Consider the following 27,457-nt stretch of genomic DNA (forward strand, 5'->3'; position numbering starts at 1 on the left):
ATGCACGTTTCAGAAGGTGGAATGCAGTCCTCCCAGATCTCGAAGTATCCACCTCTGTTTCAGAATGGGGGATCATGATTCATGAACCAAGTTGTGAAGTTTTCTTGTTCTCAAAGTTATATTCCGAGGGCTCTTTTGTGAATCGTCACTGAGCCTCGGACAGCCTCCAACTGTCGTTCGTTTGAAGTAATATTCCCAGGGCTGGTCTTTTAGAATATCGGCCCAGCTATAAACTGTTTCGCAGGCAGGACGATTCATCAAAGTGTGCCATCTCTCAGATGGACAATAAGTGAGCGGTCACTATGCCCCTTAGGTGGACATGCAGATTAGTATCAGTAGTAGTTTATGTAGCCTTCTTTGACTTAGAGGGTCGAATGTTAATTTTAAAAAGCTTTATATTTTAGATGTCAGTAATATTCCAAGAATACTATTGCCCTCGGACAAAAATCGATGTTTCATGCCAAAAAAAAATCTGATTGAAGACACAAAACATGTCCATATTGGACAAATTTTGGATTTTGGACTTTTTTTTTTTTTTTTTTTTTTTTTTTTTTTTTTGCATCGGCCACAAGTACTGGTGCAAGGAAGCATGGCCACTGCAACTTGTCCAAGCACGGAAACCATGGAGACTTTTTTTGGTCACTACTGGGACCGAATAGAAGGGTTTCCTGGAAAAAAAAATCCTGGTTATAAATTATTTCCCAGACCATCTGTAATTATACCGAACTATAATAGCAATAGAACAATAATAGTTACTAGCTGAAACCCCGTCACAGACGGATTCCGTTCATTCAACCACCCTCACCAGCTCACCCACACTCGAGGGACTTGGACTGGACAGGGCGTGCTTGTCCCCACCTTCTCATCCCCTGCCCCTGCCCCATTCCCCCCCCCGCCTTCAACTTGCTTAACCCCGTCCAAAAATGGAATTACCCCAGTCCTGCCTCTTCACTCCCCGCCCCACTTGCCCCCCCCTCACACTCAACCCCGCCTAATTCACCCCAGCCCCAGCCCCATCCCCCATCTCCCGCTTTCAATTTGCTTACCCCCGCCCAAAAATTTGCTTACCTTGCCCCCGCCTCTTCACTCCTCGCCCCCGTTTCAAAGAAAAGTGTTTATTCTGCTTCAGACTTGAAAGTTGACTATTGCCACTATATGCGATGCACTCTTACAGGTACGAAGTCTCTTTCAGTCCAAGTCACAGTACCGAGAAAAACGTGACGCGACAGCGATGAGGAGCACAAAATTGGTCCTTCAGTATTAATATATAGATAATTTAATGTTTTACAAATTATTTTGTTGAAAGAAGTGAGTTCAAGTTGTGACAAAATAATTTAATATCACTTGCTTTACAACTAAAATGACCACCAGTCTACCAGTTGGCCATCTTTGATAATATCGCAAAATAAAGTGAGGTGGCCGTGTATGCCATCATGTATTGTGAGCCAAGTTTGAACAAAATCGGACCGTGCATGTTCGAGAAATGGTTGTGGACACATTTAAGTCACAAAATGGACGTCAGTCGGCCATCTTGGACCTGACCTCCAAAGATAAATTTTAAAAAATGACGGGCATACGTAAGCCATCATTCCTTATCTGTGTGCCAAGTGTGCATAAGATCAATAAATGCATCTCCCAGAAATGGTTGAGGACGTGTTCAACATCCGGTTTTTACAACTAAAATTGCCGTCAGTCGGCAATCTTTGATCGAATCGCAAAACAAATTGATATGCGTAAATATACCATCATGGAGTGTTTTTGTGCTAAGACTGAACAATATCGATCGATACATATCCGAGATATGGCCGTGGACGGACAGACGAGACCCAATCCATAAGCCCCCATTTCAAACTAAGTCCAACGGGGGCTAATAATACATATCACCAACTCTATAAGCTAATGTGGGGGGAAAATATTGATTGCAGAAGTCTGAGTATATTTCAAAATGAGTTGAAAAACAATTTTATCGTTTTGACAAATATTTAAGGGGAAAAAAATGAAAGAGGATACATTCCGTTTCCACATCAAACATCTACTTGATGACGATATGCATACAGAAGGATCAAAATTAAGATAAACAAACATAAATCAACTGAAAGTGTGAGCAGTGCTGTCTGCTTCCAAGCAGTCAATCTGTCACCCACAAAAGCCCCATTCATACGTTTTCTGGGAAAAGTAACATGATATGCATATGTATCATCATCAAGATTCCATCATCATCAGCAGGGGATTCCATCACCACCAAATCCATCATCAGCAGGAAAAAAAAAAGTTACTTTCCACGGCCCATTCAGAATCAGTGGGCCAAAAGACATGTAGTAAGCAACTTATTTGATTAAATTTCATTGTTTTGTGATTATGTAACATAACATATTCGAGCATTTTTTTATTTTTGTATGCATAGTTGAGGCTCGTGGAAGAGCGAGAACACAGAATAGATCAGATCAGGACGCAACATAACAAGAGGAGCAGCATGAGAAGGAGGAAAATAAATGGAGCCAGATAAACAAGGGATGCAGGTAATGATGAGGTAGAGGGAGAATGCAAGGGGTGAACAATATGGATACAGAAGCAAAATGTTGGGAAGGTGGGGGTGGTTTAGTGGGTGTAAAAAAGAACATGGTTTTGGATGGGGGATGATCTGAGATGGTTGTAAACAGCTGCCTTGAAGACCTGGAGGGAAGAATGAGATTGAAGAGAGTATGGAAGGTGGGTCCGCAGGTGGGAAGAAAGTGGAATAAATGAGTGAAGGTGAGCATTGGTTCTGAATTTAGGCAGTTTCACTAGGAGGGAGTTGCTGTTGGACCATGTACATCCTGCAGATACCTTGGGGGAGGGACAAAGCATGGAGAGAGCAGAGTGGGCAAGACCAGAAAAGAGATGGTATAAGACAGAGAGACCACCGACCTGTCCATGATGGCGAAGTGACAGGTCCATCCACTCAGCTTCATCGTGGGAGATTCCAATGATCTTGGAGGCCTTAGTTTCTGTGGCAACAAGCCGAGCATGATGTATCGCAGGTGCACCAGCCCAGAGGGAGAGCAGTACTCCATCAAGCTGTGGATGAAAGCCTTGAAGGTGGATAGGACTACTGCCTCTCCTCGGGTGATGCCTCTATCTCTGCTGAATGTATAGCTGAGGTTATTGTTGCAGGAATGGAGGCTCATATCCCCTTCTCTTTCAAGTCTATCTCTCCTACCAATTCTTGGTTCAATAATTCCTGCTCTGTGGCCATTTGTGCAAGGGATGCCGCATATCGGACATGAAAAAACTCTTCTTCCTCCGACTAGCATTCTGCTTTCATATCCGCCAGAAATCATTGCAAACATGTTATTCGTGAAGTGAAGCATTCCTTTATTCAAAATAAATGTGCCAACCTCTCATCTTCTTCCACTAATAGATCTTTCTGGTCCTTAAATAAAAGTATCTCCAAAAACTTCTGCCGCTCTACCTTTCCTTCGCTTTTCCGTTCCGATGATACTATCGCTGTCTCTCCGACCGATAAAGGAACTCTTTTTGGTTCTCTTTTCTCCTCTAACTCCACACTGGATGACTCTACCATTCCATCTCCCTCTGATGCTTCCCTCACCAATCCTATGTCCCTCCCTATAATCTCTTCTCATACAGTCAAAAAATACTCCTCTCTCTCTGGACGTAAGCAAGGCCTACGGGCAAGATGGCATTCTCTCCGTGTCTTGAAGGAACGTGCTTCAGAACTTGCACCCGTGCTTGCTCGTTTGTTTCGTTTTTGTTTAAAAATCCAAAGTTTTCCTCTTACCTGGAAACATGCCTCAATCCAGCCTATTTTAAAGAAGGGTGATTGCTCAAACCCTTCCAACTACCATCCTATTGTCCTGACTTCTACTATTTCCAGTCTTTGAATGTCTTCTCAATTCCCATTTTCTCAAGTATCTTGAATCTCACAGTCTTCTATCTGACCGCCAATATGGCTTTTACAAGGCAAGATCTACAGGTGATATCCTTTCTTACATTACGAATGTCTGGGCCTCTTCTCTGAGAGACTTTGTGGAATCCTTTGTTGTGGGCCTTGATATCTCAAAAGCCTTTGACAGAGTTTGGCATCGGGATCTGAAATCCAAGCTTCCCTCTTACCGCTTTCCTCCTTCACTCTGCTCTCTCGTATCGAGCTTTCCCTCTGATCACTCTATCTCCGTAATTGTTGATGCTTCAACATCTCCCCCCTTCCCTATCAACAGCGGTGTCCCTCAGGGTTCTGTTCTGTCCCCAACACTCTTCCTTCTTTTTATCAATGACCTTCTTTCTTCCACAAATAACCAAATACACTCAGATGCTGATGACTCCATATTACATTCCTCCATGTCTTTCCCATCTGCCCTATCTTCCCTCACTCGATCTACATCTCGTTTCATCACAGCCACCGCTTTAAATTCGGATTTGGACAAGATCTCCCAGTGGGGCAAATGTAATCAAGTTAAGTTTAATGTTTCAAAAACTCAATTTATTTCTTTCTCTCTCTCTTTCTTTCTCTCTTTTTGTCACTCTGTCTCTCTCGCTCTAAAACTCCTCTCAACTCTCCAATCTCCTTTAAAAGCTCCACAATTACACCATGTGATACAATAACCGTACTAGGTATCACTCAAACATCAAATTTATCCTGGAATCCACACATGACACAAATAGCTAAGTCTGCCACGAAGAAATTAGGAGTCCTGTTCAGATGTCAAAGATTCTTCTCCTCTGAACAGTTGCTCCAACTATATAAGGGATTGATTCGTCCTTGTATGGAGTACTGCTCTCACATCTGGGGAGGTTCTTCCTTTGGCTTCCTACCTGTTGGCTTGGAAGCCTATAAAAACAAATTTCTAAATTCTAAATTATACTTTCCTCATCAAAAGCACCTAAAAATGTCCCCTTTACCTTCTTTACATAGTTACTAAGACTCATTGAAGAGCTGTCACACAAAGCATGCATTCATATGTAGAGACAGCAGAAAACATGGCCGTTGACTTTGGTGAAAGTTACTTCCATGAGGTCACTGCACTGGGTAACAGCGGCACCGTCTCGTCTACTGGCAAGTGCTTTCTCTCTGATGTCAGTGGGACACATTTTTATGGACAATTATCCCTCCTTAAAGGATGCCAACTGATGGGGTTTGTCCATGCTCCACCCTCTAAATGCTGAGTGTCAAGCGGAGAAGCAGCATGTACAATTTAAAAAAGATTTGGTATGATTTGGCCAGTGTTGGAATCTAACTGTTAACCTCTCTAACCATTTAGTTTCATTCATATATAAGAACGTAATAAGGCATTTTAAGAATAAAAAAAAAACATTGTATGAGCATGTAAAGTTTGAGGTAGCAAACATATAAAAAGATTACTCTTACCTTTATGTCTGTTTCCCTTGGAATGTGCTCTTGAAAGTTTTTTATGGACCCCAAGAGGAATGGGATGTGGTTAGACAGGACCTGAAAAAAAAAACATAATAATCAGTCGGCAACAATCTTCCAAACTTTTCATGACATTGAATAAATTAGAAAAAACTTTCAACAAAAAGCTTTTACTGCAGCTGTACAAAATCATGTTCTCCACCAGAATATACTCACATCTTGTAAACCATCCTGAGCCAAACCACGGAATGACAAAATCGTACCAATGATGCACATCCTTTTCAAGAGGCTGTCAACATCTAGAAAAGAAAAAAAAGAAAAATGTTGAAGTGTTATAATTTGTATATTCCCAACATAATGTGTGCTTGATTGCAAGGCCCATGAAAGGGCTGGCAGGATGGTCGAGACCCCGAGAGGTACGCACACTCGTCTGTCTGCAGGCTGTTCAGCCTGGGTATTCATTTCGGCCGAGCGATATCCTGTCATCCTAGTGTTTTGTAGTTCACAGGAAGGACGATTCATCAAGCAGCATTCGTTGGTGGACGTTAAAGATACCACGTTGTCCTTCACGAAGAGTAGGCGAGCTATCGACGGCACCATGGCCAAATTGCAAATTCCTGCCCTAACCTTAGTTGAACGTCAGGTCTGGCCAGTCGGATTGTGAAAGACTTGGACCAAGTTTCCACTAGTCAAGCCCACAATAATGTGGGAATAATTGTGGGCGTTAAAGAAGAAGAAGGTGACAAGGCTCCCAATGGATTAACAGTCCGACTAACCATGATCAATGACATTCTAAGCTCTATTCAGCAACTACTGAAATGTGAAAACTAGAAGGGCACTCGGTAGAGTGCACACCTCCGCCACGTAATGCCTGATCGACAAGAACATATCGGGTCCAACACATTTTTTAAATATCATGCGAAACAGAACTCTATCGTTTTTGGCCACATCTCTCAATAGTGAAGAATCACTTAACAAATTCTAGTAGTCCGATCCTGATCGGGATCATCACCAAAATCAAATAATTCTTCCTTGTCACACACCGAACCTGTCCACAAAATTTCATCAGGATCCATCCACAAGCAGACAAACAAAGAGAGACAGAAAGGGGTGAAAACATTACCTCCACCACCGAAGGTGAAGGAGGTTATGAGAAAATATCCTCATCGTCATCAAGAAAATGTCATTAAAAATAACAAATTGTAACAGAAACGGTTCTCATTTCATTCACAAATCTCTCAGATCAATTTCCCTCAAACAATAGCAGAGTCATCTCAAGGCCCCTAGATAATCTCATCTACCACAAAGTATTTTGGCAAAGTCCCTAAAACTATATACTGGAAACGTGTGATCACCTGGGCATTCTTCATAGGTCGTGACAAAAAAGCGCAATGCCAGCTAACAGATACTCAACATTCATTACAATTACCAATGCCAGTTAGTGAACATCTACTACAATTACCAATGCCAGTTAGTCAACATCTACTACAATTACCAATGCCAGTTAGTCAACATTCATTACAATTACCAATGCCAGTTAGTGAACATCCACGACAATTACCAATGCTGGCAAGTCAACAATCACGATAATTACCAATGCCAGTTAGTCAACATTCACGACATTTACCAATGCTGGCTAGTCAACACTCACAATAATTACCAATGCTGGCTTGTCAACAATCACAATAATTACCAATGCAGGCGAGTCAACATCCATGACAATTACCAATGCTGGCTCATCAACATCCACGACAATTACCAATGTTGGCAAGTCAACCTCCACTACAATAACCAATGCTGGCGAGTCAACATCCATGACAATTACCAATGCTGGCGAGTCAACATCCATGACAATTACCAATTCTGGCGAGTCAACATCCATGACAATTACCAATGCTGGCGAGTCAACATCCCCTACAATTACCAATGCTGGGGAGTCAACATCCATGACAATTACCAATGCTGGCGAGTCAACATCCCCTACAATTACCAATGCTGGGGAGTCAACATCCATGACAATTACCAATGCTGGGGAGTCAACATCCATGACAATTACCAATGCTGGGGAGTCAACATCCATGACAATTACCAATGCTGGCGAGTCAAAATCCCCTACAATTACCAATGCTGGCTACCCTCTAAATCCATGCCTTCGGTGTCTTTCGTTGCAATGAAGATCTCAGCTCAGCTCAGATGTCGATTCCTTAAATTTTCGTCCTTCAGCAATCGTCAATTATCAAGGGCAAATGGAATTTGTGATGTGCAGAGCGGCGCAAAATGGGTTTCTAAAATTAAACAGTGAAACGAACCACAAATGGACATCCTTGTGCACAGAAGACAGAGCAAAACAACAATTAGAAGGGCACTCAATGGAGCGCATACCTCCGCCACTTAATCCACATGAACATCCACGAGAACATATCGGGCCCAATACATCTTTGAAATATCACGCCATATATCGTTTTTGGCCACATCTCTCAATGGTGAAGAATCACTTGAGTAATTAAATAATTCTCGTATTCAGATCCAGATTCGGATCTTCACCAAAATCAAACCAATCCATCATGGTCACACACCAAATCCTTCCACTAAGTTTCATCCGGATCCGTCAACAACTTTTTCAGATATCCTGCACACAAACAAACAAACAAACAGACAATAGAGGGGCAAAAACATATCCTCCTCCATCTTTGGTGGTGGAGGTAATAAACGATATTTTTTTATTTTACAGAACAACTATCCCCGCTGTCAATGAATCAGAATCAATGAATCAGATGAATCAGAAAATGGTAAACGCTCTATTCGCCACGAGGCTCGCACGATGAATACGGGGCGGTGCGAATCAGCTGCCGACGTCAGTACATGTTGTTTTTCACTGATGTCGGCACATGGTTATGCAAGAACAACAAGGCCTTTATTCACCATGCCTTGGAAATATTTCTCGAAGAAATACAATTTTGTGTGAACACAGGCAATTTTCACAAGTTATGAAATCACAGATATGGCCAGTTCACCATCTTTGCCGCCCTCACTTCAATTGCCACACTAGGCCGAGGCTTCTTTGGCCTCTGCGGAAATCCAGCCCAGCATATACTCAGTTACTTGAAAAGAATCTCTCCTTTGCTGTATTAGTGTGGCAATAACTTTTACACAATTATCAAGTACAATGTAGAAAATGTAAACTCACTCAGCAGCCGTTTGTAGAGAGCTGACATTTGGTCAGGCTTATCAAAGCTTATCCTCATTTGCACAAGTACTTCCATGTTCTCCAACACAAGCTTCTGAATAAAACAGACAGCATGCAATGCAAATAATATTACACCAGACCATACAAAGTAAATTTGTATCAAGTCATCCCATTATTTCATACAACACAAATGTACCATCATTAAATTGTGTCCAGCAACTGAAAAGAGAAAGAAAAAAAAAATCCCAAAATAAAACGACAACCAATTATGGACGCATGCATCCAGGTACGTCGGATCGGCAGGTACAGAGGCAGTGCACGTAGCTTTAAGCCGTGTATTATGAGTTACATATTCCCAACCCAAACTGACGATAAACTTCGAAATGGTGTCCCACCTGCTGCATCCATCTTTAACACATCAGATGCATCCTCTTCTGCCCCTTCTTCCCCCCAGCACTCATTGTTTGTCCAAGTCAGCCTCTATCTTGGCCTTCAACTCTGCTGTTGGAGTTTCTCCCCTCTCTCAACTGTTCCTTTCGTCCTGTTGTGTCCCGGTACATTCAGTGTACTAATTCTAGCTCTTCCATGACCCACGACGATGTACACACACACACACACACACACACACACACACACACACACACACACACACACACACACACACACACACACACACACACACACACACACACACACACACACACACACACACACACACACACACACACACAAAAAAAAACACAGGCAACACATCCATCACAATGTCATCACGCGGGAGGATGTCAAACTGCGTGTCAGGTTTGCTTGCTTTCATTGGTGTCTTCATGAAGATCTCATGGTGTATAAAGACATCATGAAGACCAGGCAAGATATTCACGAGCATCTTGACCAAATTACAATCTCCTGCAACCTTGCTCAGCCGCCCTGACACAGTATACATGTACAGTTAGATGGGAAGTTAGATGTACCCCACCTGATTTACTCTTAGCCGGTGCTGCACCTATCTGTTCCGCTTGGCAGATGATCACTAGGTGTGGTGCCAAGGGTGTGGCCTCTAATTAGGTTGCCGTGCCAACAGAAAAGCATTGCCAAAACATTGAAGCGTAACTCTGCTTGGCTGCTCGTTTCACTCAAGAGGTTACGGCTGTGCAAGAGCTACAGCCCGTTGGAGCGCAAAGTTATCGGTGGTCGGCACCTCAGGACCAGGTGTTCAGGGGAAAGTTGAGTGCTTCCCCTTGTGGTGTGTCCCGAACCCCAGGCCATAACAATAACAAATATATATATATATATATATATATATATATATATATATATATATATATATATATATATATATATATATATGACTGTGTCCAATGGGGATCGGGGGAGTGCTCGTCACACTCCACATGTTTTGATTTGTCCGTCGATCACTTCAAGTGCCTTCTGGTTGAATAGTTTGCATTTGCAGGAACAATCATCTGCGTGGCAAACAGACAGTTGCTCTGTGCAGATAATGTGGTTTTACCGTGTGAGACAATCTGCGGCGATCTTCACCATAATAGTCAAGAGGTGCGTCTGATGTATGAACGATGAATGTGGTCATCATTGGTTAGATATTTATTGGTATGCCATCCTGATGAGGGCACATAAGCCTGAAATCCGGATCAGTGGCTCCGTTTGATGTTTAACTGATGTTGACCAAATAATCTTCGTCAGCATCACCGGGCCAAGGCCTCTGTATTGGAGGTTTCGCTTTGGTGTTGGACTGTGTCCAATGGGGATTCCTGGTTACTGCTCCTCCCAGATACTTAAACCGATTTCCCTGTCTGTCCCCCCTACCCTCTAAGCATATATTAATTTATTTTCTTTGCTGCTTGACCCACATCACCTCAGTCTTCTCCATACTCATCTTCAGCCCATGCTTTCCAAATGTCTCCTTACACTCATCAGTACTTCCTGCATCTCCCACCCACTCTTCACTAGGTCATCCGCATACAACATCCTACCCAGAATACCCCTTAGATTTACCTCACTGCTTACGAGCTCCATCACCATGATAACCATGAATGTGCTGAGAGCGCTTCCCTGCCTCAAGCCAATGCTCACATTGAACTCTTCATACATCCCAGGACCAATCAAAACTCTTCCCTTTGATCCCTTGTACATCCCTTCCACTAACCGAACTTCTGCTTCCAGCACTCCCATCCATCTCAGTGTCACCATCACCATCTCTCTCCAGACAGTGTCAGAGGCCTTCTGCATGTCCACAAATCCCAATGCCATCTCACCTTGCACCAGCAACCTCTTCTCCACCAGCTGTCTCAGCACAAACATCCCATCCGTCATCCTCCTACCCTTTCTAAACCCCTGCTGCTCTTCTCTGATCTCCATCTCCACACTCTTCCTTATCCATCCATCCAGAATTCTCTCCAGCACCTTCATTACATGACTGAGGAGCGTAACCGAGCATAATGCCCCTATACTTCCCCGGATCCCGGATCTTGAACAACGCCCTTCCCCTTCCATATCGGTACAATTAACCCCGTACTCCACTCCTCCAGAATTGAACCCTCTGTCAAACATATATTCAACAGCCTCTTTGTCCAAATGACTCCAACTTCACCTGCTGCAATTGTCATCTCTGTACACACCTCATCAATGCCTGGCGCTCTTCCCTTATTCATCCTCTTCAACACCATCTGCACTTCCTCCTCCATGATCTCCACCAGCTCCACTTTCCCCTCTACATAAGAAAGTCGCTCCAGTTCACTGTTGCTTCCTCGCTGATTCAACAGCTCCTTGAAATATCTTTCCAAAACCTTAAATACTGCCCCCCCCCCGTCACTCAACTTCCACCATCCTGAATCACTGCCCTCCCCCTCCCCCTCCCCCTCCAATTCATGTCCTTACTTTCCTCATCCCGATCACATGCTAATTTATAAAATTATCATATTCCCACCATCCTCTTCCAGCTTGTTGTACACCTCTCCTCTTCTTTATCATTCCTCAACTTATCCACAGCTCACCTTGCTGCTTTCTTCTTTTGTCCATACAGGTGCAGCAACCCCACATCCAGATGCTTCCCCTATTCTTGATCTTCTCTTCTCTATCCTCTCCCAATCCTCCTCCTTTTCACCAACTGCCTTCGCTACTTCTTCTGCCCACCATAATTGCTTTCTATCCCTCGACAATGCACACTTTCCTGACGTCTAGACAAACTTCTGCAATTCCCCTAAATGCTTCTCCATACTTCTTCCACTCCTCCAAACCTTCCGCTTCTTTGTTAAGTTGATCAAACCTGGCCTTCATCCTCTCCTTGTAATCAACGACGTTTCCCCTGCACTTCCCTGACCAAATAATCTTCCAACCCCTGTTCTTAACCCTCCTCCTTGTCTTCATCTGTGCCAGAAATACCACATGGTTGTGGTAGGTGGTATCATGTACACCTGCCACAAGGATTGCTTCCTTATCACCACCAAATCCAGTTCTGTTCTGTGATGTCCACTCCTATAGGTAATCTTGTGGCTTTCCCACTTTTGAAAGAATGAACCAGCTATGGCCATCCCATTCCTCACCACCAACTCTGGACCCTCTCTATTCCTCATTCCCAAACCAAAGTTACTCGTACATTCCTCTTCTCCCGGCACTGCTACTCCCACGTGCATGTTAAAGTCCCCGGCAATACAAAGCAGCATGTCCAGCTCAACCATTCCCATCATCCTCTCCAATACGTCCCTGAATTCCTGCTTCTCCACCCTAGTCTTTCCCGTTTATGGGCCATACACTAAAATAACACACACCATTTGTCTCTGCATCACCACCCATGCCATAACTATCCATCCCTCCCATCTTTGCACTCTGACCACCTGGTTGCTGATCTCTTAAAATACTCTTATTCCCATGCCATTACTCCTTACATTTCAACCCACATGCAACAGCTTGTATCCTCCTACCAACCTCCTCACCCTATCTCCTTTCCATCTGGTCCCCTGCATCAACACCACTTCCAACCTCCTTCTCTTTATCATCTCCACCACCTCGACTCCTCTCCCCTCCATTGATCCCACATTCAAACTATCTAGTCGGACCTCACTTCTGAACCACTTCTCACCTGGCAGAGCCAGTACCATCTTGATTGGTGCAAAATATAAATTGGTGCAAAAAAAAAATGGCCTCGTGTTATTGAGGTCAAAAATTGCAGAAAAATATGTTGTACAAAAGAGACGGTCTTTACTCAAAAAAACAAAAACAACTAATGATGAAGTAAGCAAAGGATGAGGTCAATTTCCCCTGAGACATGCAGCATGGACAGAGCGGCCTTGTGCCAGTGAGATCTGCTTTAATTGAAAGATGATGATGGAAATCACTGCAAAACACCCAAAGACTGCCACAGTAGTGAAGGATGTACTTTACCCAAATATTAAAACATCATAAAACAATTTGACAGAGCAGAAATGGAGAAAGTTAGACAACCACCATGACCACATATGGCTGAGTGCCACTGCCATAAAAAGGAGGGTTATTGTCAAGCTGCAGAATGGAAAATTTGTGGGAAGCTCTGGCATCCTCCATGAAATGATGAAGGCAGCATGGGACTTGCCCCATTATTATGTAACGCACAAATGAGTGGGTGGGTGGTTGGCTCAGCATTACAAAGTATTGCCAGAGGAGTGGTAAGGGGGGAGGTGTAAAATTGCCTGAAAATGCATTGAACATTACATGAACATCCACCATGCTGCAAAAAAGAGCTTTCTTAACTAAATACTAGACCTAGTGCACATGGTGTAGAGCAGAGGTTCTGAATTGGGGGGGGGGTGGGGGGGTCGATGGTTCCCCAGTGGGTACGCGCTGCCTCATCATTGTGAGATACATTTTGATTCGAGGCAGCGAAAGAGAAGCTGTTTGTGCATGTAGTATCGTATAAAAAGGACGGAGTCGCCATTGAGAGGGGGTACATGACACCTTACGCTGAGACCAAAAAAGGCTCACAGCCAATGGAGACTGCATCGGCAGCACTGATGCTCTGTACAGAGTACGGTCCCCAGTGGATGGATGGATGGATGGATGGATGGATGGTGTAGAGGGAGCAGGAGGTTCCCAGCAGTGCACTGATGCTGAGTTAGTTCCTATCCCAATGAAAGAAGACCTGAACTGATGTGGCAATTGGCAGGGCATCACCGTGTCGGATGTAGATGTGAACTTGGTAACATGTAGTACATATGGCTGCATACATGATTTGTGTTGGGAAATGTGAGATAGGAATCTTGTTTTGTTGTATTATTGCAATCTTTGCTTGCTGCACGATTGAACATTTGTAGTACATCATATTTTTTATTCTCATTTCTTGATAACTTGTACGAGTATTGTTGCTTTGATTGTATCTGCGAATGTACCATTTACCAATATTAATTAATCGATACATTTTATGTTTTCAAACATGAAATTCACATTTTATAATCTTGTGTCATCTCATTATCTGGAGTAGTGACTTTGCTGTAAGTGCCTTTACGGACCCATAACTTCTAGTGACTAGCTCTGGTCAAAATATCTTGGGCTCGTAACATTATTTGTTTTAATGCAAGAAACATACAGATGGAATTTTGTTTAAAAATGAAATACAACACAAAAAGAAATGCCCAACTACACTGCTGAATGGACATACAAGCCAAAGGAAGAGAGCCAGGTATGTCAGAGAATATTTGATCACCAACTATGCAAGGTGCAGAAGAAAGGTCAATTTACAGGTACAGGTGTGGAGGGGAGGATGTGATTCTTACATTCTTCTTGTGAGATAACACGTATTAAGTTACACTCATGGGTAGCAAAACCATTTCTGGATATAAATGTGAAGAGGAAGAAAACTTGAGCAGAAATAAAAGGAGGGAAAGATGGGGAGATAGAGAGAAAAATCAAAAGAAAGGAAACAAGAGCGGGAATTGCTTTACAACACATGTGCCCGACCCATGTGATATTTTCTAAGTTAAAAAGGACATAACTCTGTGAAAAATTGACAAAGTGCACTGAAACTTAAACTCGTTATGTAACGTATCAGAAAAAAGCCACGTACCAAATTTTCAGTTGAATATGCTAAAGGGTATGGGGAAAAAAGTCTGAAAAACCACAGGTGGGACGGACAGAGAGCAAACATATTGTCCCCTCTGGTGAAACCAGTAGGGGGCTAAAAACAATTAAAACCATTGGCTCTGCTTAAAGCTCCTCTTTGATGCAAAACTACAAACATCAGATTAAAGAAGTTGAAATGCTACCAGTTCATCATCCGATGTCACGTTTCCCACATATTGAATGCTTCCATTAGACGATAAGTTCTTGCTTGCCAATCAAAACTATAACAATAAACAAACTTAAAGATCAATGTACATTATCGAAAAAAAATTTCTCATTTCATTCCTCAATCGTGCAGCTATGCTTGGTGTTGGCTTAATGGTTCGGGTGGTGGGCTTGGGATCCTGGGGTCCTGAGTTCAAATCCTGCTTGGCTGTTGAATTAATACCAGGTGGGGTTAACTCCACCTGTCATCCTTCCGAGGTCGGTAAAATGAGTGCCAGCTTGCTGGTATCCTGTGTCGGAGTGGCGACCCATCAAGCATTGTGTCCAATAGCCTAGGAGACTGCTTTGGCAGCACCAACGCTCTGCACAGAGTATGGTCACAGTGGAAGGAATCGTGCAGCTATGACCAGCAGGATTGTTTTATTCTAATTATATACTACGAGCGAGGGACCTGGTATAATGGTGATTATTAAATAGTGAATATGATTAGTTGTTGATCCACACCAGCTTTTTGATGTTGACATATTACTGAACCTGCGGTGCTTCGTCATTAGGATGAGAAGTGATGACATTTGTCTTTTTTCATCACATTATTTGCAAAAAGTCAGCTGTTCAGGCAGTTGTAGAAAATAATTTGATTTCATGCGTAAAAACAAACGCTGACAAAACAAGATGGTGCGCTGAGCAGGATTGCTCGATTTTCTTTCAACGAAGGAGATTGAAGTGCACGGTGAGACCTGAGCTGCTCGGTTCCATCTCACCAAAGCTGGATTGTTCAAACCAGATTCGTCGTGTTTTATGTGTGTTATTCGTCAATGTGTTTCCGCTTCGTCCCGTGCAATATTTCGTGTTAATCCGTTAGTTGTTTTGCGCTATTCATTTTGTATCGTCAAGTCCTGAATGGCCATTTTCAAGGCCTGCCTCAGATAGAAAGTGTGCTCTGTGTTAGTCCGAGGTGTAATCCTGGGTATCTTGCTTCAATTTCCTCAACACTACGCTATCCTATTTCATATTTATATTTCCACTTCTCGCATTAAAAAAAAAAAATCAGAGCAAACAAACAAATGAAAAAAAATCACTGAGTGGCACTTGGCGAAATGGAACGGCACTCGATAGAGCGCATACGTCCAAAATGCTGAACCGTTTACATTTTGTGTGCCATCGGCTGGATCTGAATCCGCAATTTAACTGAAATCGAAATGGCTTGTTCTCATCACCTAACCAACTCATCCACCTAGTTTTGTCACAACTCATCCACAACTTTTTGAGATATCGTACTATACATCGTTTTTGGTCCTCTCTCTCTCAATGGTGAAGAATCACTTAAAAAATTAAATAATTCTCGTATCCAGATCTGGAATCGGATCTTCACCAAAATCGAATCAATTCTTCCTTGTGTTATTCCCAACCTACCTGTCAAAAAAACTTTCTGCAGAATCCATCCATAACCTTTTGAGATGTTGTGCTACATATAGTCTTTGGTCCTATCTCTCAATGGTGAAGAATCACTTGAAAAATTCTCGAATCCGGATTCGAATCGTCACCAAAACCGAATCGTTAGTCCTTCTCACACACCCAACGTGTCCACCAAGTTTCATCCGATTCTATCAGAACATTTTGAGATATTGTGCTATATATCATTTTTGGCCCAATCTCTCACAATGGTGAAGAATCGCTTTAAAAAAAAAAAACTCTCAGATCTGGATCCGGATTCGGATCTTCACCAAAATTAAGTGTTGCACTCCTTGGCCAGTCATGTACATACACAAAAAAAATTCAGAACGATTGCTTGAAAACGGTGGCAAAAATTTTTTTCGCCAGGTAACAGACAAACGCGACAGACTAACATACTTGGCAAAAAAAAAAAAAAATTCACCAAGTAACAAACAGGCAGGCAGAGAGACGGGGGTGAAAACATAACATCCATCCACCTTCGATGGCGAAGGTAAAGATCATTCAAAACAGAACAGAAGACTTCATTGAGCGAGAAATGCCACTCGAGTATGCAGGCTTCAAAGGAGGAAGAGGTAATGGAGATAAAAATCACAAATCTGAAGTGGACCACGGGGGAAAAACAAAGGCACATCAAATGAAGGAGTCTCTATGTTTTATAGATTATCGTAAAGCTTTCGATGATGTTGATCATGAATCGATGAGGATTACGATTCGAGAAATGGGGATGTCGTATCAACTGAAATGTCTGATTAAAAAAAAGAGTGTTCTTGCTGTAGCTTCTTGTTTCGTGAACAGAGTATGGAGAGACAGAATGGTTTGGAAGAGGAAAGGGGTTATACAAGGGTTCATTCACTTCCCTTACTTGTTCAATCTGAATAATGAATACATCACATGAAGAAATCAAACTTGGATGATATTGAGGCTGGGCTCAGGATTAGAGGAAGATGCATCAACAATCTAAGGGATGATGATGATGATGATACCACTCTGTTGGCAGAAATTAAAGAGGACTTGGTGAATCTGCTGCCTACAGTGAAGAAGAAAAGTGAAAAAGCTGGTTTTTATTGAAACCTAAAAAAAAAAAAAAAAATCTTGTCAACTGAAAAGATCGACATGTCCATCATGGAAGACCTCTTTTTTTTGTATGCAGCACAACGCTGCTGGGTAGCATCATTGGCTGGGGGTGCAGTTGAGCTGCTGATGCAATTCCCCCTGCTGGTAATGGCAGGGATTTGTAATTTGTTCAGGGTGTTGGTGAAAGCTTGCCTACTCTTCATGAAGGACACTGTGGGATCTTTAGCGTCCGCCGAGTAATGCCGGCAGACGGGACGCCCGTTTAATATCCATCCGAGGGACGGCACGCACATTTAGGAATCACCCTGCCTGTGAAACATCAGGATAATAGTTTAGAGGTGGGTCGGGATTCGAACCCAGGCGAGCTTAGCACACCTATAGGCCATCGTGACCATCCCGAGATTGGGAGACAATCATGTGGAAATAGTGGAAATTTTAACTTTCCTGGATTCTGAGATTGAATTGAGTGGAGAATGTGGAAGAGAAATTAATTGATGGTTAGAATTGGGGAGAACAGCAACGTCGAAATTGAGAAAGATCTGGAAAAACAAATACAGCATGTGACAAAACATACCAAGACGACAAAGGGTACTCGGTAGAGCGCATACCTCTGCCGTGTTATGCCTGATCCACAAGAACATAATCAGGCCCAATACATTTTTGAAATATCATGGTATATATCGTTTTTCGGCCTGGTGTTGGCTAAATGGTTCGGGTGGTGGCTTGGGATCCGAGGGTCCTGAGTTCAAATCCCACTCGGCTGTTGAATTAATACCAGGTGGGGTTGACTTTGCCTGTCATCCTTCCGAGGTCGGTAAAATGAGTGCCAGCTTGCTGGTAACCCTGTGTTGGTGTGGCAACCCTAGTGGTATTCAGTAGTGGCTAGTGGTATATATTGTGCGATATATCATTTTGGGCCTTATCTCTCAATGGTGAAGAATCACTTGAAGTCTCGAAAGAGGATCTGGATTCAGATCTTCAACAAAATCGAATAAACTCGTCCTCATCATACAACAAACCTGTCCACCAAGTTTCGTCCAAATACATTCATAAACTTTTGAGATATCAGGTTATATATTAGTTTGGTCCGGTCTCTCAATGGTGAAGAGTCACTGAAAAAATTATCAGATCCAGATCCGGATCTTCACCAAAATCTAATCAGTTCGTCCTTGTCACACAGCAAACCTGCGCACCAAATTCCATCTGGATCCGTCCACAACTTTTGAGATATCCTGCAAACAAACAAACAAACAAACAAACAAGCAGTCATAGACTGGTACTTACGAAATCGTCAACTTGACCTCTGACCTTGTCTAATAAAAGCTGTCTCTAGAGAAGGTAGCAACGCAAACCAGAGGTTTCTACGATGATTCTGTACAAAACCATCAAAAATCGAATGTTTGACCTCACTGTGACCTTGATCTTTTGACCGATTTTGACCAAAATCTAATCAGCACGAGCCATCACCCTCCTGCATCACGTGGTGTAATCTGACATTGGTAGCTTCTTCCGTTTTCGAGTTATCGTGCCTACAAACAAACACACAAACAGAGGACAGAAGCGATCAATATACTTACGAAATCTTTAGATTTCATAAGTAACAAACAGACAGACAGAGAGGGGTGAAAACATAACCTCCTTCACCTTCGTTGGCAGAGGTAATGAGGGTAGTGAATGTTCTGGTATTTCCAGTTGCAATGTATGGATTTTCATTAATTTATTCGTACGTAGCCTGCGGCTGCTTGGCTGCGTCATTTTATGGTGGCGCGGTCTGTGCTGCCGACGCAATGCTCCCTGTTACCAGTCAGCTGGTACTCGTTTTGCCCACCTCATAAGGATGACAAGCTTAGTCAAATTCACCTGGTGTTAATTCAACGGTGTGACAGGGGATTTAACTCCAGACTCTAAGATCTTAAAAGCCAGCCACCGTTAAGCCAACACCAGGCTTAATGTATGGATGTGAGTGATGGACAATGAAAAAGAGAAAGTTAGAAGATTCAGTTTTGAGTTGCTGGAGGTGAATGTTTAAAAAATTCCATGGATTGTAAGAACAAACAAATCGGTGCTTGAAGAAGTTAGACCACCAAGTAAATGAGAGAAAATGATGCTGAAACAGAGACACATCATGCGTACAGAAAATGAAAGTCTCGAGACATCAGTCATGTTGGGTACGGTTTAGGGAAGACGAGGAAGAGGCAGACTTGGATGTACTAGATAGATGGGGTAAAGGCTGCAACCAAGGCTGGCTCTGCTAGAGCTTCAGGAAGCAGTGCAGGATCGGGATTGTTTGGAGAAATCTGATGATGAATGTCACCAGAAGTCGGTCACGACTTGACGGAACCAAATAACTGGAAAACTATCGATTGTCAAGTTCCTAAAGATTTATGATTTCGTAAATATGGAGGGGCTTTAGGAAGCATTCTCTGTCCAAGTAGTATATATATATATAACAAGAAAACAGACGGGAGGGGAGGGGGGGGTGAAGGGAGGAAGGAAGAAAAAAAGCAGTCATCAGTTGCTTTGCTGTGCATAGTGCTGCATCGCAGTGTTGTCTTTATTGCTTGTACTTTACCTGCAAAGTGAATGCAAGTTTGGAGTTTACCTGCCTGCCGGTTTCGACATTCATCGATTCAAGAACCTTAAGGTTTCTGACAGGTATTGTCCATTTCCCAAAGGTAGGCACACACAAGGTTCATAAAATGTCCATGAAATCATTGTCGTTTCTTGTTGTCCTTGCTACGTACCTTGAGTTCACCGACTTGTGAGGAAATGTGCCACATGAGGTTTTCATTCAGGAATTTGATTCCATAAGGCCCTAAGAGCTCGGCCAAACATCGCATTTCTGGGAATAACAAAAAAGGATAATTTAATTATTTCACATTTGATGAAAGGACACAAGTCCTGATTGAAAGCTTGCTGACAGATTCCGGAATTGTTGCCAACTGAGGGTCCGGTGCTATCCCAGAGGGCCAATCAACTTCCTTAGGGAAAGCCACACAATTGCCCCAACAGCCTGGATACATTTTCAATGTGATGTAATCATTGTAGCTTTTAAAATCTTTATCACTAATTACTTTTGTGCATGATCACGATCGGGTGGGCGACATCAATCACAATTGCAAGGGATACATATTTATGCAAGTTAAACCTTACACTATGAATGTACATACACAAATAATGGCACGAGAATGTTTTCTTAAAACGTTATTTAACAACACATGGAGACGTGTGAGCGGTACAGGGCAACGATCAAAGTGTAAGGCCTAAGCATGGACCATTCATGGTGCTCATGTCGTGTCGTTCATTTTTATCTGAAATAAGGATTTCAAGTTTAGGTGAAGATTGCCAGAATTTTGTGTGCCATCTGGAGGCAGTGTTGTGTGTGTGGTTGCGGTGGGTGAGAATAAGTATTCCACATGCTGTTCTCCCTGTCTGAACCAGTAATGGCCAGGAAAGATAAGACAAAGGGACCCCAAGAATAGCAATAATATGAGGTTGCTGAGCAAGGCACCACAATGAGTTCAAACCCTTGTCCTTCTCCCTCCACCCTCCCTCAGATGTCGGTGCCCGTAATGGGCCATGGTGTCACCACAGGTGCCAGCACTGTCACCTGGGTCTTGGCCCATGGGATGGTCCTCCCACTGCTGCAGCAAGGTGGTGAGACATTGGGTGGACCTGCACCAAGGAGAAGCACCGCAGTTGGCCAAAGTCGCAATCCGTTTCCTTATCGTGCCGGCAGCATGCAGATGCTCTTTGGCCGTCTCACTCCTTTGCCGGGGACTTCTGGTGCTACGGAGCTCTTCCTCTTTTTGGGGCAATGATTTGTTGGGCCGCATTCTCTGCTGGTACTACCATGCTCTGTTCTGTTCAGCCTTGCTTTACTCCTGAATTGTTCCCTCATGGACATTTGAGCACTTTAGCAATCCTTACGTGGTTTGTCATGTATTAGTGCATGTAGGAGTGTCTATCTGGGCCCTTCGAGTTCATATTGTACAATAATTATTATTTTTACCGTCGTACATCGCCTGTGTCTGTATGCTAGATCTGTTCACAATAGTCTCTTGTGCTTGTGTCTTTTATTTTAATAAATAATTATTTATCTCGTAAGCTGTGCATGTCTGCTCCACCAAACAGTATCCCGCAAGTCTCTTGTTTCAGCCACATTGGCAAATACTTGGGTGTGCAAATTCGGGAAAAAGAATCCCGAAAACCGGTGTGGTTATCGGGATTCGAGATATCACCAATGATATCGGGATTCAGGATATTGGGATTCGGGTTATCGGGATATCACCAATGCTCGGAAGAAAAATTGTAGCCAAATAGGATATTTTTTGAACACGTAGTCGAGACTCGAGGAAGAACTAGGACAGTGAACGGATGAGAATGTAACAGACACAAACAGGATGCAAAATAAGCATGCATGGGGTGGACAGGTTGGACACAGAGGACACATGGAGTGGAGAAGAATCTCATGTTCCTAGTACTTAAGAAATACGAATTGATGTCAAAGTCGGTTGTGGTCACGTTAGAAGCAATGCAGCCTTGCCCTGTTGAGTGCGCACAAGTTGAAGTCTGACCGGCCAGTCGGTTTGCAAGTTCCCAGAGGATGATCTTCATATCATTGAAGCAAGCAGATGAATCCGAGTCCACTACTTACTTTTAAGGGTCACATTACAGACCGCCAGTGCTTAAGAGTGAGGATGAGAAGACATGCCCTTTTTGCCTTTTTCGACACGACCAGAGAGGATTTGCCTGCTTGGATGTCGTCTCAGAGACCAGAGAGGCAGTAGGTTCATCGGGAACCCAACCAGCCAGCAGATAAGATCGACCAGTATCCACAGAGGTGCAGCTGGTTCTTGAGTGAGGGCTTTGGAGTTGCTACACCAGTCGTAAGTAGCATGTCACACTCAAAACCCTCTTTGCTGTTTGAGCCCGATTTTAAAAATGAACTTGACCACAGGATGTGCTGCAGCTGTTCCTTCTCTCAGATGTCACATCGTGTCCTCCTCGTAAATTTTGACACTCGGTTGACTATTTTATGGTCGTGTGGCACAAAGTCGCTCTAATACCTGACATTGAGGTGTCTGTATGCCTCGTCTCTGTGGATGTGCTTGTCCATGGCCTGGGTCATAAAACTCTTTCCTCGAGTCTGTTCCTTGTTCTTGTGAGAGTGTAGTTGTTGCATTACTCAGACACATTAGCCAAAACACAGCTATGTACAGAGTCATTTGTTGAACATTTGTCCCGACATATAGCTCCCATCAGTGACATTGACATTCCTCCACCCTGCCCAGCACAACATGCATGCAGCTGACTTTTTTTTTTTTACACAGCATCATACATATATAATTTCAGTTGCCTTTTACCTTTATTATTTTCCAATTATTTGGTATATATTATATTTGATCAGTAAAAATACATATATATATATATATATATATATATATATATATATATATATATATATATATATATATATACACACAGTACATGTACATATACATTGTTACGGCCATGGGTACAGAGTGTATTATGAGGTGGTTAATCCCTGTTTCTCCTCGGAAGAGCCGGACCTGGAGCCATCGCTCACAATTAACTTTGTGGTATGGTGGGTTGTTTTACAACCACGAGTGCCAATCAGTTAACCACGAGTTCCAGTGTCCACCGTCTAATTTTTCCATTTAACTGGAGGTCACACGGCTTCCTGAACGGGGAGCGTGCCCTCAGCGATGCACCAATCTAATCTTGATTAGATCTTAAGTAAGATGGCCGAACGTTTACCGCTGGTGCATGCCGACTATGACAGGTCAATTTGTTTGGGAATTACCTCCCAGGGTACCTAGGTTCGGACAATGCTGGATCAATGGAAGGAAAGAACAAGCACGGACAGGTTGAAACGTCAACAAGGAATTTATTAACAAGGAAAAAATAAAGAAACGGAAGAACTTTAAATTTCCTTGTGGTGAAAATAAGTTGATTCAAATCAATCAAAATAATCTCAAGCAAATAAAGAATTAATCAGGCGTTGATAAAAAAACAACAGACAGAGAGCAGATGCTTATCACTATGCCTTACTTAACAATGAAACACGAGACAAGGGAACCCAGCAGATCATTCAGGGGGAGAGAAATCCGGTATCGCTTACCAAGGTAGAAGTCGTCGTGCGTCAAATAAAATGTCCCGAAATGTGTGAGTGTATCTTGGTCCGTTGCCAGCATCCTGCCTTGCCGTGCACCCACACGCAAACAGGCTCAAACACCAATTGACGTCACGTCCTCATCCCCAGGAACCAGGGATGCTAAGAATCAGGTACGCCAAGAGCAGGTCTTGAGCAGAACCTGCAGGAACGGTCCAAACGTCAGGAGCCACCAGGAGCCGCAACCAATGGACAGCTGTAAGGAGCTGTGAGGCACTGAGGAACTGTGAGGTGTTGTGAGGAACTGAGGGTGTGAGGAACTGTAAGGAACTGAGGAACTGTGAGGCGCTGTGAGGAGCTGAGGATGTGAGGCACTGTGAGGCGTTGAGGATGTGAAGAAGTGTGAGGAGCTGTAAGGCACTGAGGATCTGTGAGGCGCTGTGAGGATCTGAGGCTGTGAGGCACTGTGAGGAGCTGTAAGGCACTGAGGTACTGTGAGGAGCTGAGGATGTGAGGAACTGTGAGGCACTGAGGATGTGAGGAACTGAGGATGTGAAGCACTGTGAGGCACTGTGGGGAGCTGTAAGGTTGTCACCAGCGGTCACAAAACAAACTGTTAGGAAAACGGTCCTCTCGTTCTTTTTATAGGTAGCCCGTCTGGGCGGAGCTTCAAGCAGACCAGCCAAATCCACGTTGCCGATTGCGCATTGTTGCACGTGACCAACTGTCAACCTCACGATCATTCCTTCCTCGTTCAGCCCGACACGAAGAGCCAGCCAACATCCATAGAGCTGTCAAACAGGGCGTCAAACGTCGATGAAAAAAGGTGGACGTCAACGTCAATGAAAGATAGGTGGGTGAGGTAAATGATCCACAGCCGTATTTGACCGTCAGAATAACCGCTCAGGAAAAGCCCGTGGTGTGCTTAATAAAATGTCCTGCAAGCCCAAGGTGGAAATAAATCGTCCACCTCCAAGCTAACGTGTCCTGATGGAAAGAGGGTAGACGAGCCTCCGTTGGGGCTAACGGATATTTCACGTGCATGAATGTGTCTGTCGTAAAGAGAAAAAGACCATCGCTTAAGAAAGGGAATCTATTCTTTACCATTCTCCAATGCAGCAAATTTAGAATCCCAGCAGACATGGGGATGGGTCTATCCTGGACATGCATTTTGCAAAATAACTGTCTGAGGACCTAAATGTTTGTATGCATTAGTCGGATCTGATTCTGAAATCCATAACAATATGTATGTGTGTGTATATATATATATAATTTCTGTTAATGTCTGCGCGTACTTTGACGTTTCTCCTCCAAAACTGCCGGACGGGTTGTCGCCACTTTCGGCATGCGGGTGGTCTGTGGTCTAATGAACAGCATGGGCTATGTGAGATCGTGCCAGACGGACAGGTTTGGGAATTTTTGGCTATTTTCTAATTTTTACATTCATTTGCATGACGACGTGTGACGTCACCGCTGAGAGGCGTAATGACGTCATGACATCATCGGTCATTCGCTGACGTCATTAGGTCTGTCGTCGACAGACCGTCACCGCTGAGAGGCGTAATGCCACTCCGGGAAAACAACGTCTGCAATGTAAAACCTTCTTCTTCACATGCTCACTACTTCAGAAGGTGAATTTGACACAAAAAAACGTAACAAGAAACATTGTATTTAAAGAAATTCGATAAATCACATTGTGAACACTGGATATATTGACGTCCTAACGAACCCTCACTTTCGAAACTGTGTGTGGAAATCCTGGAGGATGGTGACGTGGCCTTCGGTGAGAGAAAGTTCATGATGTCACACAGCTAATGACTTAAGCGATACAATGCATATTGGTGACAAGTCGCTCCAGGCGTGCGTGTGTTCCATTACCAATCAGCTTGTAGAGTGCTCACCAAGTGGCTTAAGCACTCAAGCAAGCACTCCAACAAAATGCTCGCTGCTCGTCAACTGTCCATTATCGGTAAGCTTGCTATCGCTTGACAAGCCAACCATTCCTTCACAGTGTCGAATGGAATGCTTGCTTGAGTGCTTAAGCCACTTGGTGAGCGCTCTACAAGAAACTTGGTAACTGAACGCATCCCAGGTCTATCAGTCTGTGTGTCAATCCTTGCGAGTGGAATGTAAGCGAAACATTGCATTTTTCAAATTGATCGTACTTTCCATCCAATATGGGTTTTGACGATACTAAAACGGGTCTGTGGGTTTTCATAAACAAAACGGGTCAATCCCATGAAATGTGGGTCACTTGCCATCTACATATGAAGTAATTACCAGGTCGCCACATACGGACGACATTTCATGGGATTGATTTTGGGGCAATGGCAATTGTTTGGGGCAATGATTTGTTGGGCCGCATTCTCTGCTGGTACTACCATGCTCTGTTCTGTTCAGCCTTGCTTTACTCCTGAATTGTTCCCTCATGGACATTTGAGCACTTTAGCAATCCTTACGTGGTTTGTCATGTATTAGTGCATGTAGGAGTGTCTATCTGGGCCCTTCGAGTTCATATTGTACAATAATTATTATTTTTACCGTCGTACATCGCCTGTGTCTGTATGCTAGATCTGTTCACAATAGTCTCTTGTGCTTGTGTCTTTTATTTTAATAAATAATTATTTATCTCGTAAGCTGTGCATGTCTGCTCCACCAAACAGTATCCCGCAAGTCTCTTGTTTCAGCCACATTGGCAAATACTTGGGTGTGCAAATTCGGGAAAAAGAATCCCGAAAACCGGTGTGGTTATCGGGATTCGAGATATCACCAATGATATCGGGATTCAGGATATTGGGATTCGGGTTATCGGGATATCACCAATGCTCGGAAGAAAAATTGTAGCCAAATAGGATATTTTTGAACACGTAGTCGAGACTCGAGGAAGAACTAGGACAGTGAACGGATGAGAATGTAACAGACACAAACAGGATGCAAAATAAGCATGCATGGGGTGGACAGGTTGGACACAGAGGACACATGGAGTGGAGAAGAATCTCATGTTCCTAGTACTTAAGAAATACGAATTGATGTCAAAGTCGGTTGTGGTCACGTTAGAAGCAATGCAGCCTTGCCCTGTTGAGTGCGCACAAGTTGAAGTCTGACCGGCCAGTCGGTTTGCAAGTTCCCAGAGGATGATCTTCATATCATTGAAGCAAGCAGATGAATCCGAGTCCACTACTTACTTTTAAGGGTCACATTACAGACCGCCAGTGCTTAAGAGTGAGGATGAGAAGACATGCCCTTTTTGCCTTTTTCGACACGACCAGAGAGGATTTGCCTGCTTGGATGTCGTCTCAGAGACCAGAGAGGCAGTAGGTTCATCGGGAACCCAACCAGCCAGCAGATAAGATCGACCAGTATCCACAGAGGTGCAGCTGGTTCTTGAGTGAGGGCTTTGGAGTTGCTACACCAGTCGTAAGTAGCATGTCACACTCAAAACCCTCTTTGCTGTTTGAGCCCGATTTTAAAAATGAACTTGACCACAGGATGTGCTGCAGCTGTTCCTTCTCTCAGATGTCACATCGTGTCCTCCTCGTAAATTTTGACACTCGGTTGACTATTTTATGGTCGTGTGGCACAAAGTCGCTCTAATACCTGACATTGAGGTGTCTGTATGCCTCGTCTCTGTGGATGTGCTTGTCCATGGCCTGGGTCATAAAACTCTTTCCTCGAGTCTGTTCCTTGTTCTTGTGAGAGTGTAGTTGTTGCATTACTCAGACACATTAGCCAAAACACAGCTATGTACAGAGTCATTTGTTGAACATTTGTCCCGACATATAGCTCCCATCAGTGACATTGACATTCCTCCACCCTGCCCAGCACAACATGCATGCAGCTGACTTTTTTTTTTTACACAGCATCATACATATATAATTTCAGTTGCCTTTTACCTTTATTATTTTCCAATTATTTGGTATATATTATATTTGATCAGTAAAAATACATATATATATATATATATATA

The 27,457-nt window shown here is 43.3% G+C and overlaps 1 protein-coding gene across 1 annotated transcript in view; it reads right to left on the reverse strand.

Annotated features, from left to right (window-relative positions):
* The window catches only part of LOC147029292 (nck-associated protein 1-like), a 241,226-nt gene that overhangs the window by 24,343 nt on the left and 189,426 nt on the right, over positions 1 to 27,457 (reverse strand). The window contains exons 23-26 of the mRNA XM_085872236.1: positions 20,099 to 20,196; positions 8,556 to 8,649; positions 5,585 to 5,667; positions 5,366 to 5,446 (exon numbers count right to left, since the gene is read on the reverse strand). Coding sequence (XP_085728362.1) covers positions 5,366 to 5,446; positions 5,585 to 5,667; positions 8,556 to 8,649; positions 20,099 to 20,196 — 356 coding nt within the window. The remainder of the gene's footprint in view (positions 1 to 5,365; positions 5,447 to 5,584; positions 5,668 to 8,555; positions 8,650 to 20,098; positions 20,197 to 27,457) is intronic.

This window comes from Eptatretus burgeri, chromosome 3, assembly GCF_056783735.1.
Source record: "Eptatretus burgeri isolate ZD-2024b chromosome 3, Ebu_testis_v1, whole genome shotgun sequence".
Taxonomy (NCBI): Eukaryota; Metazoa; Chordata; class Myxini; order Myxiniformes; family Myxinidae; genus Eptatretus; species Eptatretus burgeri.